The 16,080-nt window shown below is 48.9% G+C and overlaps 1 protein-coding gene across 1 annotated transcript in view; it reads right to left on the bottom strand.

Annotated features, from left to right (window-relative positions):
* The window catches only part of LOC136581115 (pneumococcal serine-rich repeat protein-like), a 63,105-nt gene extending 47,704 nt beyond the window's left edge, over positions 1 to 15,401 (bottom strand). Inside the window, exon 1 of the mRNA XM_066582101.1 lies at positions 15,335 to 15,401. Coding sequence (XP_066438198.1) covers positions 15,335 to 15,401 — 67 coding nt within the window. The remainder of the gene's footprint in view (positions 1 to 15,334) is intronic.
* Positions 15,402 to 16,080: the final 679 nt, after the last annotated feature.

Here is a 16,080-nt window from a genome sequence, read left to right as displayed (position 1 = left end):
AGGATGAGGGGAATAGTCACAGGATACATGACCTGCTGACCCTAGAGGAGAATGAGAGGAGTAGTCACTGGATACATGACCTTGTTGTCACCTAGAGGAGGATGAGGGGAGTAGTCACAGGATACATGACCCGCTGTCCCCTAGAGGAGGATGAGGGGAGTAGTCACAGGATAGATAAGCCTGCTGTCCCCTAGAGGAGGATGAGGGGAGGATACACAGGATACATGATCCCGCTGTCCCCTAGAGGAGGATGAGGGGAGTAGTCACAGGATAGATAAGCCTGCTGTCCCCTAGAGGAGGATGAGGGGAGGATACACAGGATACATGATCCCGCTGTCCCCTAGAGGAGGATGAGGGGAGTAGATACAGGATACATGACCTGCTGTCCCCTAAAGGTGGATGAAGAGAGTAGTCACAGGATACATGACCTGCTGTCCCCTACAGGAGGATGAGAGGAGTAGTCACAAGATACATGACCCCTCTTTCTCCTAGAGGAGGATGAGGGGAGTAGTCACAGGATACATGACCTGCTGTCACCTGAAGGATGATGAGAGGAGTACTAACAGGATACATGACCTGCTGTCTCCTAGAGGAGGATGAGGGGAGTATTCAAAGGATACATGATTCCGCTGTCCTCTAGGGGAGGACGAGGGGAGTAGTCACAGGATACATGACCTGCTGTCCCCTACAGGAGGATGAGAGGAGTAGTCACAGTATACATGACCACACTGTCTCCTAGAGAAGAATGAGGGGAGTAGTCACAGGATACATGACCTGCTGTCCCCTACAGGAGGATGAGGAGAGTAGTCACAGGATACATGACCACACTGTCCCCTACAGGAGGATGAGGGGAGTAGTCACAGTATACATGATCCCGCTGTCTCCTAAAGGAGGATAAGGGGAGTAGTCACAGGATGCATAACCTGCTGTCACCTAGAGGAGGATGAGTGAACTAGTCACAGGATACATGATCCCACTGTCCCCTAGAGGAGGATGAGGGGAGTAGTCACAGAATACATGACCTGCTGTCACCTAGAGGAGGATAAGGGGAGTTGTCACAGGATACATGACCTACTGTCCCCTAAAGGAGGATGAGGGGAGTAGTCACAGGATACATGACCTGCTGTCACCTAGAGGAGGATGAGGGGAGTAGTCACAGGATATATGACCTGCTGTCCCCTAAAGGAGGATGAGGGGAGTAGTCACAGGATACATGGCCTGCTGTCACCTAGAGGAGGATGAGGGGAGTAGTCACAGGATACATGACCCTGCCGTCACCTAAAGGAGGATGAGAGGAGTAGTCACAGGATACATGACCCTGCCGTCACCTAAAGGAGGATGAGAGGAGTAATCACAGTATACATGACCACACTGTCTCCTAGAGAGGAATGAGGGGAGTAGTCACAGGGTACATGACCTGCTGTCTCCTAGGGGAGGATAAGGGGAGTAGTCACAGGATACATGACCCTGTCATCACCTAGAGTAGGATAAGGGGAGTAGTCACACAATACATGACCTGCTGTCACCTAGAGGAGGATAAGGGGAGTAGTCACAGGATCCATTACCTGCTGTCACCTAGAGGAGGATGAGAGGAGTAGACACAGGATACATGACCTGCTGTCTCCTAGAGGAGGATGAGAGGAGTAGTCACAGGATACATGACCTGCTGTCACCTAGAGGAGGATGAGGAGAGTAGTCACAGGATACATGACCACACTGTCCCCTACAGGAGGATGAGGGGAGTAGTCACAGTATACATGATCCCGCTGTCTCCTAAAGGAGGATGAGTGAACTAGTCACAGGATACATGATCCCGCTGTCCCCTAGAGGAGGATGAGGGGAGTAGTCACAGAATACATGACCTGCTGTCACCTAGAGGAGGATAAGGGGAGTTGTCACAGGATACATGACCTACTGTCCCCTAAAGGAGGATGAGGGGAGTAGTCACAGGATACATGACCTGCTGTCACCTAGAGGAGGATGAGGGGAGTAGTCACAGGATATATGACCTGCTGTCCCCTAAAGGAGGATGAGGGGAGTAGTCACAGGATACATGGCCTGCTGTCACCTAGAGGAGGATGAGGGGAGTAGCCACAGGATACATGACCTGCTGTCACCGAGAGGAGGATGAGGGGAGTAGTCACAGGATACATGACCTGCTGTCCCCTAGAGGAGGATGAGAGGAGTATTCACAGGATACATGACCTGCTGTCCCCTAGAGGAGGATAAGGGGAGTTGTCACTGGATACATGACCTGCTGTCACCTAGAGGAGGATGAGGGGAGTTGTCACTGGATACATGACCTGCTGTCACCTAGAGGAGGATGAGGGGAGTAGTAACAGAATACATGACCTGCTGTCACCTAGAGGAGGATGAGGGGAGTAGTCACAGGATACATCACTTGCTGAACCCCAGACGAAGATTAGAGGAGTAGTCACAGGATACATGACCCGCTGTCCCCTAGAGGAGGATGAGGGGAGTAGTCACAGCATACATGAACTGCTATCCCTTAGAGCAGGATGAGGGGAGTAGTCACAGGATAGATAAGCCTGCTGTCACCTAGAGTAGGATGAGGGGATTAGTCACAGGATACATGACCTGCTGTCCCCTAGAGGAGGATGAGTGGAGTAGTCACAGGATACATAAGCCCGCTGTCACCTAGAGTAGGATGAGGGGAGTAGTCACAGGATACATGACCTGCTGTCCCCTAGAGCAGGATGAGGGGAGTAGTCACAGGATAGATAAGCCCGCTGTCACCTAGAGTAGGATGAGGGGAGTAGTCACAGGATACATGACCTGCTGTCCCCTAGAGGAGGATGAGAGGAGTAGATACAGGATACATGACCTGCTGTCCCCTAGAGGAAGCTGAGGGGAGCAGTCACCAGATGTATGACATTGCTGTCCCATAGAGGAGGATGAGGGGAGTAGTAACAGTATACATGACCTGCTGTCACCTGAAGGACGATGAGAGGAGTAGTCATAGGATACATGACCCCACTGTCCCCTAGAGGAGGATGAGGGGAGTATTCAAAGGATACATGATCCCGCTGTCCTCTAGGGGAGGACAAGGGGAGTAGTCACAGGATACATGACCTGCTGTCACCTAAAGGAGGATGAGAGGAGTAGTCACAGGATACATGACCCTGCCGTCACCTAAAGGAGGATGAGAGGAGTAATCACAGTATACATGACCACACTGTCTCCTAGAGAGGAATGAGGGGAGTAGTCACAGGGTACATGACCTGCTGTCCCCTAGGGGAGGATAAGGGGAGTAGTCACAGGATACATGACCCTGTCATCACCTAGAGTAGGATAAGGGGAGTAGTCACACAATACATGACCTGCTGTCACCTAGAGGAGGATAAGGGGAGTAGTCACAGGATCCATTACCTGCTGTCACCTAGAGGAGGATGAGAGGAGTAGTCACAGGATACATGACCTGCTGTCTCCTAGAGGAGGATGAGAGGAGTAGTCACAGGATACATGACCTGCTGTCACCTAGAGGAGGATGAGGAGAGTAGTCACAGGATACATGACCTGCTGTCACCTAGAGGAGGATGAGGAAAGTAGTCACATTATACATGACCTGCTGTCACCTAGAGGAGGATGAAGGGAGTAGTCACAGGATACATGACCCTGCTGTCCTTTAGAGGAGGATGAAAGGAGTAGTCACAGGATACATGACCTGCTGTCACCTAGAGGAGGATGAGAGGAGTAGTCACAGGATACATGACCTGCTGTCCCCTAGAGGAGGATAAGGGGAGTTGTCACTGGATACATGACCTGCTGTCACCTAGAGGAGGATGAGGGGAGTTGTCACTGGATACATGACCTGCTGTCACCTAGAGGAGGATGAGGGGAGTAGTAACAGAATACATGACCTGCTGTCACCTAGAGGAGGATGAGGGGAGTAGTCACAGGATACATCACTTGCTGAACCCCAGACGAAGATTAGAGGAGTAGTCACAGGATACATGACCCGCTGTCCCCTAGAGGAGGATGAGGGGAGTAGTCACAGCATACATGAACTGCTATCCCTTAGAGCAGGATGAGGAGAGTAGTCACAGGATAGATAAGCCTGCTGTCACCTAGAGTAGGATGAGGGGAGTAGTCACAGGATACATGACCCCACTGTCCCCTAGAGGAGGATGAGGGGAGTATTCAAAGGATACATGATCCCGCTGTCCTCTAGGGGAGGACAAGGGGAGTAGTCACAGGATACATGACCTGCTGTCACCTAAAGGAGGATGAGAGGAGTAGTCACAGGATACATGATCCTGCCGTCACCTAAAGGAGGATGAGAGGAGTAATCACAGTATACATGACCACACTGTCTCCTAGAGAGGAATGAGGGGAGTAGTCACAGGGTACATGACCTGCTGTCTCCTAGGGGAGGATAAGGGGAGTAGTCACAGGATACATGACCCTGTCATCACCTAGAGTAGGATAAGGGGAGTAGTCACACAATACATGACCTGCTGTCACCTAGAGGAGGATAAGGGGAGTAGTCACAGGATCCATTACCTGCTGTCACCTAGAGGAGGATGAGAGGAGTAGTCACAGGATACATGACCTGCTGTCTCCTAGAGGAGGATGAGAGGAGTAGTCACAGGATACATGACCTGCTGTCACCTAGAGGAGGATGAGGAGAGTAGTCACAGGATACATGACCACACTGTCCCCTACAGGAGGATGAGGGGAGTAGTCACAGTATACATGATCCCGCTGTCTCCTAAAGGAGGATGAGTGAACTAGTCACAGGATACATGATCCCGCTGTCCCCTAGAGGAGGATGAGGGGAGTAGTCACAGAATACATGACCTGCTGTCACCTAGAGGAGGATAAGGGGAGTTGTCACAGGATACATGACCTACTGTCCCCTAAAGGAGGATGAGGGGAGTAGTCACAGGATACATGACCTGCTGTCACCTAGAGGAGGATGAGGGGAGTAGTCACAGGATATATGACCTGCTGTCCCCTAAAGGAGGATGAGGGGAGTAGTCACAGGATACATGGCCTGCTGTCACCTAGAGGAGGATGAGGGGAGTAGCCACAGGATACATGACCTGCTGTCACCGAGAGGAGGATGAGGGGAGTAGTCACAGGATACATGACCTGCTGTCCCCTAGAGGAGGATGAGAGGAGTATTCACAGGATACATGACCTGCTGTCCCCTAGAGGAGGATAAGGGGAGTTGTCACTGGATACATGACCTGCTGTCACCTAGAGGAGGATGAGGGGAGTTGTCACTGGATACATGACCTGCTGTCACCTAGAGGAGGATGAGGGGAGTAGTAACAGAATACATGACCTGCTGTCACCTAGAGGAGGATGAGGGGAGTAGTCACAGGATACATCACTTGCTGAACCCCAGACGAAGATTAGAGGAGTAGTCACAGGATACATGACCCGCTGTCCCCTAGAGGAGGATGAGGGGAGTAGTCACAGCATACATGAACTGCTATCCCTTAGAGCAGGATGAGGGGAGTAGTCACAGGATAGATAAGCCTGCTGTCACCTAGAGTAGGATGAGGGGAGTAGTCACAGGATACATGACCTGCTGTCCCCTAGAGGAGGATGAGTGGAGTAGTCACAGGATACATAAGCCCGCTGTCACCTAGAGTAGGATGAGGGGAGTAGTCACAGGATACATGACCTGCTGTCCCCTAGAGCAGGATGAGGGGAGTAGTCACAGGATAGATAAGCCCGCTGTCACCTAGAGTAGGATGAGGGGAGTAGTCACAGGATACATGACCTGCTGTCCCCTAGAGGAGGATGAGAGGAGTAGATACAGGATACATGACCTGCTGTCCCCTAGAGGAAGCTGAGGGGAGCAGTCACCAGATGTATGACATTGCTGTCCCATAGAGGAGGATGAGGGGAGTAGTAACAGTATACATGACCTGCTGTCACCTGAAGGACGATGAGAGGAGTAGTCATAGGATACATGACCCCACTGTCCCCTAGAGGAGGATGAGGGGAGTATTCAAAGGATACATGATCCCGCTGTCCTCTAGGGGAGGACAAGGGGAGTAGTCACAGGATACATGACCTGCTGTCACCTAAAGGAGGATGAGAGGAGTAGTCACAGGATACATGACCCTGCCGTCACCTAAAGGAGGATGAGAGGAGTAATCACAGTATACATGACCACACTGTCTCCTAGAGAGGAATGAGGGGAGTAGTCACAGGGTACATGACCTGCTGTCCCCTAGGGGAGGATAAGGGGAGTAGTCACAGGATACATGACCCTGTCATCACCTAGAGTAGGATAAGGGGAGTAGTCACACAATACATGACCTGCTGTCACCTAGAGGAGGATAAGGGGAGTAGTCACAGGATCCATTACCTGCTGTCACCTAGAGGAGGATGAGAGGAGTAGTCACAGGATACATGACCTGCTGTCTCCTAGAGGAGGATGAGAGGAGTAGTCACAGGATACATGACCTGCTGTCACCTAGAGGAGGATGAGGAGAGTAGTCACAGGATACATGACCTGCTGTCACCTAGAGGAGGATGAGGAAAGTAGTCACATTATACATGACCTGCTGTCACCTAGAGGAGGATGAAGGGAGTAGTCACAGGATACATGACCCTGCTGTCCTTTAGAGGAGGATGAAAGGAGTAGTCACAGGATACATGGCCTGCTGTCACCTAGAGGAGGATGAGGGGAGTAGTCACAGGATACATGACCTGCTGTCCCCTAGAGGAGGATGAGAGGAGTTGTCACTGGATACATGACCTGCTGTCACCTAGAGGAGGATGAGGGGAGTTGTCACTGGATACATGACCTGCTGTCACCTAGAGGAGGATGAGGGGAGTAGTAACAGAATACATGACCTGCTGTCACCTAGAGGAGGATGAGGGGAGTAGTCACAGGATACATCACTTGCTGAACCCCAGACGAAGATTAGAGGAGTAGTCACAGGATACATGACCCGCTGTCCCCTAGAGGAGGATGAGGGGAGTAGTCACAGCATACATGAACTGCTATCCCTTAGAGCAGGATGAGGAGAGTAGTCACAGGATAGATAAGCCTGCTGTCACCTAGAGTAGGATGAGGGGAGTAGTCACAGGATACATGACCTGCTGTCCCCTAGAGGAGGATGAGTGGAGTAGTCACAGGATACATAAGCCCGCTGTCACCTAGAGTAGGATGAGGGGAGTAGTCACAGGATACATGACCTGCTGTCCCCTAGAGCAGGATGAGGGGAGTAGTCACAGGATAGATAAGCCCGCTGTCACCTAGAGTAGGATGAGGGGAGTAGTCACAGGATACATGACCTGCTGTCCCCTAGAGGAGGATGAGAGGAGTAGATACAGGATACATGACCTGCTGTCCCCTAGAGGAAGCTGAGGGGAGCAGTCACCAGATGTATGACATTGCTGTCCCATAGAGGAGGATGAGGGGAGTAGTAACAGGATACATGACCTGCTGTCACCTGAAGGACGATGAGAGGAGTAGTCATAGGATACATGACCCCACTGTCCCCTAGAGGAGGATGAGGGGAGTATTCAAAGGATACATGATCCCGCTGTCCTCTAGGGGAGGACAAGGGGAGTAGTCACTGGATACATGACCTGCTGTCACCTAAAGGAGGATGAGAGGAGTAGTCACAGGATACATGACCCTGCCGTCACCTAAAGGAGGATGAGAGGAGTAATCACAGTATACATGACCACACTGTCTCCTAGAGAGGAATGAGGGGAGTAGTCACAGGGTACATGACCTGCTGTCTCCTAGGGGAGGATAAGGGGAGTAGTCACAGGATACATGACCCTGTCATCACCTAGAGTAGGATAAGGGGAGTAGTCACACAATACATGACCTGCTGTCACCTAGAGGAGGATAAGGGGAGTAGTCACAGGATCCATTACCTGCTGTCACCTAGAGGAGGATGAGAGGAGTAGTCACAGGATACATGACCTGCTGTCTCCTAGAGGAGGATGAGAGGAGTAGTCACAGGATACATGACCTGCTGTCACCTAGAGGAGGATGAGGAGAGTAGTCACAGGATACATGACCTGCTGTCACCTAGAGGAGGATGAGGAAAGTAGTCACAGTATACATGACCTGCTGTCACCTAGAGGAGGATGAAGGGAGTAGTCACAGGATACATGACCCTGCTGTCCTTTAGAGGAGGATGAAAGGAGTAGTCACAGGATACATGACCTGCTGTCCCCTAGAGGAGGATGAGGGGAGTAGTCACAGGATACATGACCTGCTGTCACCTAGAGGAGGATGAGGGGAGTAGTCACAGGATACATGACCTGCTGTCCCCTAGAGGAGGATGAGGGGTGTAGTCACAGGATACATGACCTGCTGTCACCTAGAGGAGGATGAGGGGAGTAGTCACAGGATACATGACTCCGCTGTCACCTATAGGAGGATGAGGGGAGTAGTCACAGGATACATAACCCTGCTATCTCCTAGAGGAGGACGAGGGGAGTAATCACAGGATACATCACTTGCTGAACCCCAGAGGAAGATGAGAGGAGTAGTCACAGGATATATGACCCGCTGTCCCCTAGAGGAGGAAGAGGGGAGTAGTCACAGGATACATGACCTGCTGTCCCCTAGAGGAAGCTGAAGGGAGCAGTCACCAGATGTATGACATTGCTGTCCCCCTAGAGGAGGATGAGGGGAGTAGTTACAGGATACATGACCTGCTGTCACCTAAAGGAGGATGAGAGGAGTAGTCAGAGGATACATGACCCCACTGTCCCCTAGAGGAGGATGAGGGGAGTAGTCACAGGATACATGACCTGCTGTCACCTAAAGGAGGATGAGAGGAGTAGTCACAGGATACATGACCCCGCTGTCCCCTAGAGGAGAATGAGGGGAGTAGTCACAGGATACATGACCTGCTGTCCCCTAGAGGAGAATGAGGGGAGTAGTCACAGGATACATGACCACACTGTCTCGTAGAGAAGAATGAGGGGAGTAGTCACAGGGTACGTGACCTGCTGTCCCCTAGAGGAGGATGAGGGGAGTAGTCACAGGATACATGACCCTGCCATCACCTAGAGGAGGATAAGGGGAGTAGTCACACAATACATGACCTGCTGTCACCTAGAGGAGGATAAGGAGAGTAGTCACAGGATACATGACCTGCTGTCACCTAGAGGAGGATGAGAGGAGTAGTCACAGTATACATGACCTGCTGTCACCTAGAGGAGGATGAGAGGAGTAGTCACAGGATACATGACCCTGCTGTCACCTAGAGGAGGATGAAGGGAGTAGTCACAGGATACATGACCCTGCTGTCCCGTAGAGGACGATGAGAGGAGTAGTCACAGGTTACATGACCTGCTGTCCCCTAGAGGAGGATGAGGGCAGTAGTCACAGGATACATAACCCTGCTGTCACCTAGAAGAGGATGAGGGGATTAGTCACAGGATACATGACCTGCTGACCCTAGAGGAGAATGAGAGGAGTAGTCACTGGATACATGACCCCACTGTCCCCTAGAAGAGGATGAGGGGAGTAGTCACAGGATACTTGACCTTGCTGTCACCTAGAGGAGGATGAGGGGAGTAGTCACAGGATACATAACCCTGCTATCACCTAGAGGAGGACGAGGGAGTAATCACAGGATGCATCACTTGCTGAACCCCAGAGGAAGATGAGAGGAGTAGTCACAGGATACATGACCCGCTTCCCCTAGAGGAGGATGAGGGGAGTAGTCACAGGATAGATAAGCCTGCTGTCCGCTAGAGGAGGATGAGGGGAGTAGTCACAGGATACATGATCCCGCTGTCCCCTAGAGGAGGATGAGGGGAGTAGTCACAGGATACATGACCTGCTGTCCCCTAGAGGAGGATGAGAGGAGAACTCACAGGATACATGACCCCTCTTTCCCCTAGAGGAGGATGAGGGGAGTAGTAACAGGATACATGACCTGCTCTCCCCTACAGGAGGATGAGGGGAGTAGTCACAGGATACATGACCTGCTCTGCCCTACAGGAGGATGAGGGGAGTAGTCACAGTATACATGACCTGCTGTCCCCTAGAGGAGGATGAGGGGAGTTGTCACAGTATACATGATCCCGCTGTCTCCTAGAGGAGGATGAGGGGAGTAGTCACAGGATACATGAGCTACTGTCCCCTAAAGGAGGATGAGGTGAGTAGTTACAGGATACATGACCTGCTGTCACCTAGAGGAGGATGAGGGGAGTAGTCACAGGATACATGACCTGCTGTCACCTAGAGGAGGATGAGGGGAGTAGTCACAGGATACATGACCTGCTGTCCCCTAAAGGAGGATGAGGGGAGTAGTCACAGGATACATGACCTGCTGTCCCCTAAAGGAGGATGAGGGGAGTAGTCACGGGATACATGACCTGCTGTCCCCTAGAGGAGGATGAGAGGAGTAGTCACAGGATACATGACCTGCTGTCACCTAGAGGAGGATGAGGGGAGTAGTCACAGGATACATGACCTGCTGTCCCCTAAAGGAGGATGAGGGGAGTAGTCACGGGATACATGACCTGCTGTCCCCTAAAGGAGGATGAGAGGAGTAGTCACGGGATACATGACCTGCTGTCCCCTAGAGGAGGATGAGAGGAGTAGTCACAGGATACACGACCTGCTGTCACTTAAAGAAGGCGGCGGAGGAGAGTACTACAAGACGGTCATGGATATATTCCGGATCTCTCTTCTCACACGGATTAGACATTTTGCAATTTTTTGCCTAAAGAAATGTATCTCTGTGACCAAATGTTTCTCCTTTCTGGCATTTTATCTCCTGTAGTTCGCTGTCACGGTCTGCGGTGGATATGATATCCGCGTACGGTTATACACAGGCTCGTGGACTCCGGGAGCGGCTGCAGCGTCCTCGTGCGTCTGCTCCGAAAATGCTGAGGACTTCTGGAATAACAGGATTAACCCTTCAGCTCTGTACATTACTGTCTCCGGAGACAATCATGTATGTATAGGGTGCTGCAAGGATGTGTATGAGGTACGATGAAACTATATATGGAGTACAGTATAGATACGTATCAGATATGGTATAAGTATATGAGATAGAGCATAGACATGCATGGGGTACAGTATAGATATGTTTGGGGTCGGTATATATGTGTATGAGGATGTTATAGCTATGCATGGTGCTTGATATGAATATGTATGGAGCATGGTATAGCTATGTATAGAGTAAGGTATAGATATATATGAGGTACAGTAGAGATATGTATGGGGTATGGTATAAATGTGTATAGGGTGCAGTATAGGGTATTGCATAGACATATATTGGTTATGATATAGATTTCTATAAGGTACAGTAAAGCTATATATGGGGTAAGGTATGGATATATATAAGATATGATATAGATATGTATGGGGCACAACTAATAATTTTAGGTAGTTTGGTTATATGTCGGTTGGGTTAGGTCGCTCTCACACTGCCCACTATTTACCGTGATTAGTGCGATGTCTCAAACGCCTCTCTAACCGTGGCACAACGCCTCCATTGATTTTGATTGGGCTTCGCAGACTAGTGCTTGGACCGCACGTTTCTGATGTCATGATTTTCGAGCGCTGTCTGCTCTATTATCACGCGTTGTAGCACTTTTTATCGCACCTCATCACCCATCACAGTGATGGGAGGCTTAAAAAAAGATGTCAAACGCTGTAACATGGGTTTGGACACACAGCGGAAAAGTGCAGTAAAATGCCGTGGTTTCGCTCTGCGCTTTCTGAACACGTGTGAGAGCGGCCCAAGGGCTAATTCCCACGGACAAATTTCTGCCGCGTTTCCCACGGCAGAAATTCGTGGCGTTATTCCGCAGCTATGAGGCTCTATTGAAACTAACGGCCTTTTTGCCTTGCAATGTTCACGCTGCGGAATTCTGTAGTTTGAGTTCCTATAGCTTTAGCTCTTATAGGTCTATTGTGTTATATGTTGAGTATCTGTGGGTTTGTGAGTATACAGCGGGGGAGGGGGAGAACTCCAGACATGGATATTAACTCATTATTACTTTTGTTTGTTACCGTTGCTATTTTTGTTATGTTTTCTACTTTTCTAATAAAAGATATGCAGATTTGTATCAGATAAGGTATAGATATATATGGGATAAGGTATAGATATGTATAGAATATGGTACAGATATATATAAGGTATGGTATAGTAATGTATGGGACACAGTATAGATATATGTGGGATAAGGTATAGATATGTATAGGGTATGGTATAGATATATATGATGTACGGTAGAGTAATCTATGGGACACAGTATAGACATATGGGATTGGTATAGATATGTATAGGGTATGGTATAGATATATATGATGTACGGTAGAGTAATCTATGGGACACAGTATAGACATATGGGATTGGTATAGATATGTATAGGGTATGGTATAGATATATATGATGTACGGTAGAGTAATCTATGGGACACAGTATAGACATATGGGATTGGTATAGATATGTATAGGGTATGGTATAGATATATATGATGTACGGTAGAGTAATCTATGGGACACAGTATAGACATATGGGATAAGGTATAGATATGTATAGGGTATGGCATAGATATATATGAGTTATGGTATAGTAATGCATGGGACACAGTATAGACATATGGGGTGAGGTATAGATATGTGTAGAGTATGGCATAGATATATATGAGTTATGGTATAGTAATGCATGGGACACAGTATAGATACATATGGGGTGAGGTATAGATATGTGTAGAGTATGGCATAGATATATATGAGTTATGGTATAGTAATGTATGGGACACAGTATAGATACATATGGGGTGAGGTATAGATATGTGTAGAGTATGGTATAGATATATATGAGGTATAGTATAGTAATGTATGGGACACAGTATAGATACATATGGGGTGAGGTATAGATATGTGTAGAGTATGGTATAGATATATATGAGGAATGTTATAGTAATGTATGGGACACAGTATAGACATATGGTATAAGGTATAGATCTGTTTAGGGTATGGTATAGAGATATATATGAGGTGTGGTATAGTAATGTACGGGACACAGTAGGTGATGCGGTTAAGGAGGGCTTTGATGGCAGCCACCAGACTGCCGGTTGGGCTGCCAAGGGCGCTGCCTATGTGGTGGGGGCTGGGCTGGGATGCAGGGGTTCCCAGTAGCCCTCTAGAGGGGGCCGGGCGTCACGTTATGTCCGAGGCCAGCCATGGGATAGTCAGTGCCGCGATTGGCGCCAGGCTGCCCGACTGTAATTTGGTTGTAAAGAAATAAAAAACATGGTGCTGTTCTTCCAAGTTACGCCGTGGTGTGTTTTCATTTGCTGGGGCAGGTCAGTCCTCAGGGGACACAGGGACGAGGCGCATAGCAAGCCCCCTCCATAGGTCGGTGTCACATGAGCATAAGCACATTTACGTACACATTTGTGCCTCGTATTTGTGCAGGGGTGTTGAGTATTTGTGTGTTTTACTGTACTTTTAGTGCGCACAAATCGGGCACATTTGTGTGAGCGATAAAAAACACGCGACCGGACTTCCATTAATCGCAACGGGCACTGAGGCCACTTTATCACGGCTGAGAAAATCACGCAACATTTGTGCACTGCGAGACGCAAGAACCTTACACCAGTATGAAACCCGTTTTTTGAATAGGGTCATACACACCTCATCAATTGTTTTCAATGTGGCCGGCAAAGCATCGCGCAGGAAAATAGTACATGCTGCAAATATGTGAATGAACCCATTGAAATGAGGCAAAACACAGTGCGAATACGTTCGTGTGACACAGGCCGTAGGGCTTATTCACATGAACGCATTTGTGCAGTGTATTGCATGTGCAAAATTTGCACGAACAATACGCAGTGAATAGAACCCATAGAGTTCAAGAGCGTGTGATATCGGTCATGTAGTTAGCCGGCTTGTTATGGGGGGTCGGGTGTGTGGTTGCACAGTGTTGTATTGCACCCCCAGAGGATGACGAGGTCACAATTGGTGCATTTTAAGCAGTTTTAACTCTTCCTGCAGTGTTCTTTTACGTGACGTTTGGCTGTTTTGCTCTCTGCTTCCTCGGTCTATCTGCATGTTTCGCTGTATTGTGCTGCCATGTTCTTTCTAGGACCTTGTAGCGCCAAACCTTTCCTACACAGCGCTTCATACCGTAACTAATGATGCTCGTCACTCCACCGCCAGCGAATCACATCTGGCCAAAATGGGCTCAATGAGTCTCTGATTATCTGAATTGTCACGTGATCATCTTATGTAAAAAACGCTAGATCTGTTTGTTTGTGTCGTAAACAAATCCACACTTCTTGTCCGATTTGACTGAAATTTTACACGAGCGTGGTGAGAAGTAAAGCTCAAGACTCCCAGTAGAGGAGGTCGAAAAACAGGCTTTAAGGTACTAAAATTTTTGAGAAAAATTAATTTAAATATTAGAAGCAGAACCGATCACAACCGATCACAAGAATTCTCCCCACTTCCACTTCCCCCACCTGGCACTTTCCCTCCCGCGTCCCTCCGCCTCGCTCCTTATATATCGGACTGTTTTCCCCTTCCAGTCTTCCATAGATTACTCCGCTAACCGTGCGTGAACGTCACACTGCTGTTCACAACGGTATTAAACTACCTACAGAGAGTGAATATGCAAATTGTATTTTGCTGCTCGATCTAACAAATGATTTGGGACCACTGCAAAATGGCTTCTGCTTCTTGGGGTTTTTTGCCTTCCTCTGGATCAACAAGGAGGTTGAAACAGGCTGGACTAGATGGACATTGTCTTCATTCAGCCTAACATACTATGTTACTATGTATCAGTTATTATGTAGAAGAAGGAAATAACTTTGAATGCCCAATTTTCAACAACCAGTCCCTGCGCTTATAGCGCCGTGCAACGCACCAGTATATCACCTGGTAGCAAAATATAATAAACTCACAGGGGTAGAAAAAAAATTACCGCAGAATCTACAGCTAAGGTTTTTTCCTATCCAAGTCGTTTTCCCCTACGTTCTGCTCCAGTTCTTGTAACCGACAATCCGCTCCGCTCGTCTGATTTGGTTGGTTTGCAGCAATAGTAGAAACTTTCTGCAATAAATCTTGCAGTCACCCTGCAGTGAGGAGGACAGGGACACAGGACCCCCCCCCCATTTCGAGATTGGTGGAGTTCTCAGCAGTGAGACCTCACCAATCAGCAATTATCCCCTCGCCGGTGGACATTCTGTGGAGAGGGAAGTACTTGTAATCATAGCACAACCCCTTTAATCCTTCAGATCTACGATCCTTGCTTTGGACCTCATCCTTCTTGCACTAAACAGACATGGTAGACATGGTATCCCTACTCTACCATCCTGTAAATGTAGTCAGATCCCCACCGCCTACCTGCACTGCCGGCAAATGCTACCAGTACCAGGAATGTGGCTACAGGACTCAGCGTTGAGGTCTTCATGGTGTCTCCGATGGCCACATATCTACTGTAGAGATCTTCTGGAGGTACCTGCAGGGGCTTTTATGTTGGGCGTCTTGGGCTGGTGACAACCCATGTGTGTCATTCCTCAGAGATGACAATTCTTTCCGCTATACGTCTATTTGATTACTTCTAGCAGATTGGCCATGCCGCCTCCTGTGACACATCAGATAGATATGAACCTGCCGCCAAGTAAATGTGTATAGAGACGACATCTAACTGTTGCTCTGACTAAGAGGTCCCCAGCCAAGAACTCATGAATGGGAGGCGAGGCGCGCCACTCTCACTGGCATACCATCTACAAACAGGAGCAAACTCACGGTTACACAAGATTCATGTTCATTCATGTTTTGTCTTTTTGGTGTTGTCCTAGTGGAGGTTTGTGCACCATCCCCATCGCTGGGGCTTGTTGTTGTACTAAAGAGGTAGTCTGGTTACAATTAACTTTTTTAACTCAAAGCCAAATGGGTTAAAACAATAATAGAAATGGTTCTTACCCGTCCTCCGCCACGGCAATCCAGCACTGCGGCCCTGTGACTTTTCCTGTGTCTGTTGACAGTAGAAGTCAGGTGACTGCTGTGTTCCAATCAGGGGCTGCAGCATCACCACTTGGTCACCTGACTTACTTTTTCAACAGGGACTGGGATAATCGTGAGGCTGC

The sequence above is a fragment of the Eleutherodactylus coqui genome, chromosome 10 (assembly GCF_035609145.1).
Source record: "Eleutherodactylus coqui strain aEleCoq1 chromosome 10, aEleCoq1.hap1, whole genome shotgun sequence".
Taxonomy (NCBI): Eukaryota; Metazoa; Chordata; class Amphibia; order Anura; family Eleutherodactylidae; genus Eleutherodactylus; species Eleutherodactylus coqui.
This window is presented reverse-complemented; position numbering and strand designations above follow the sequence as displayed.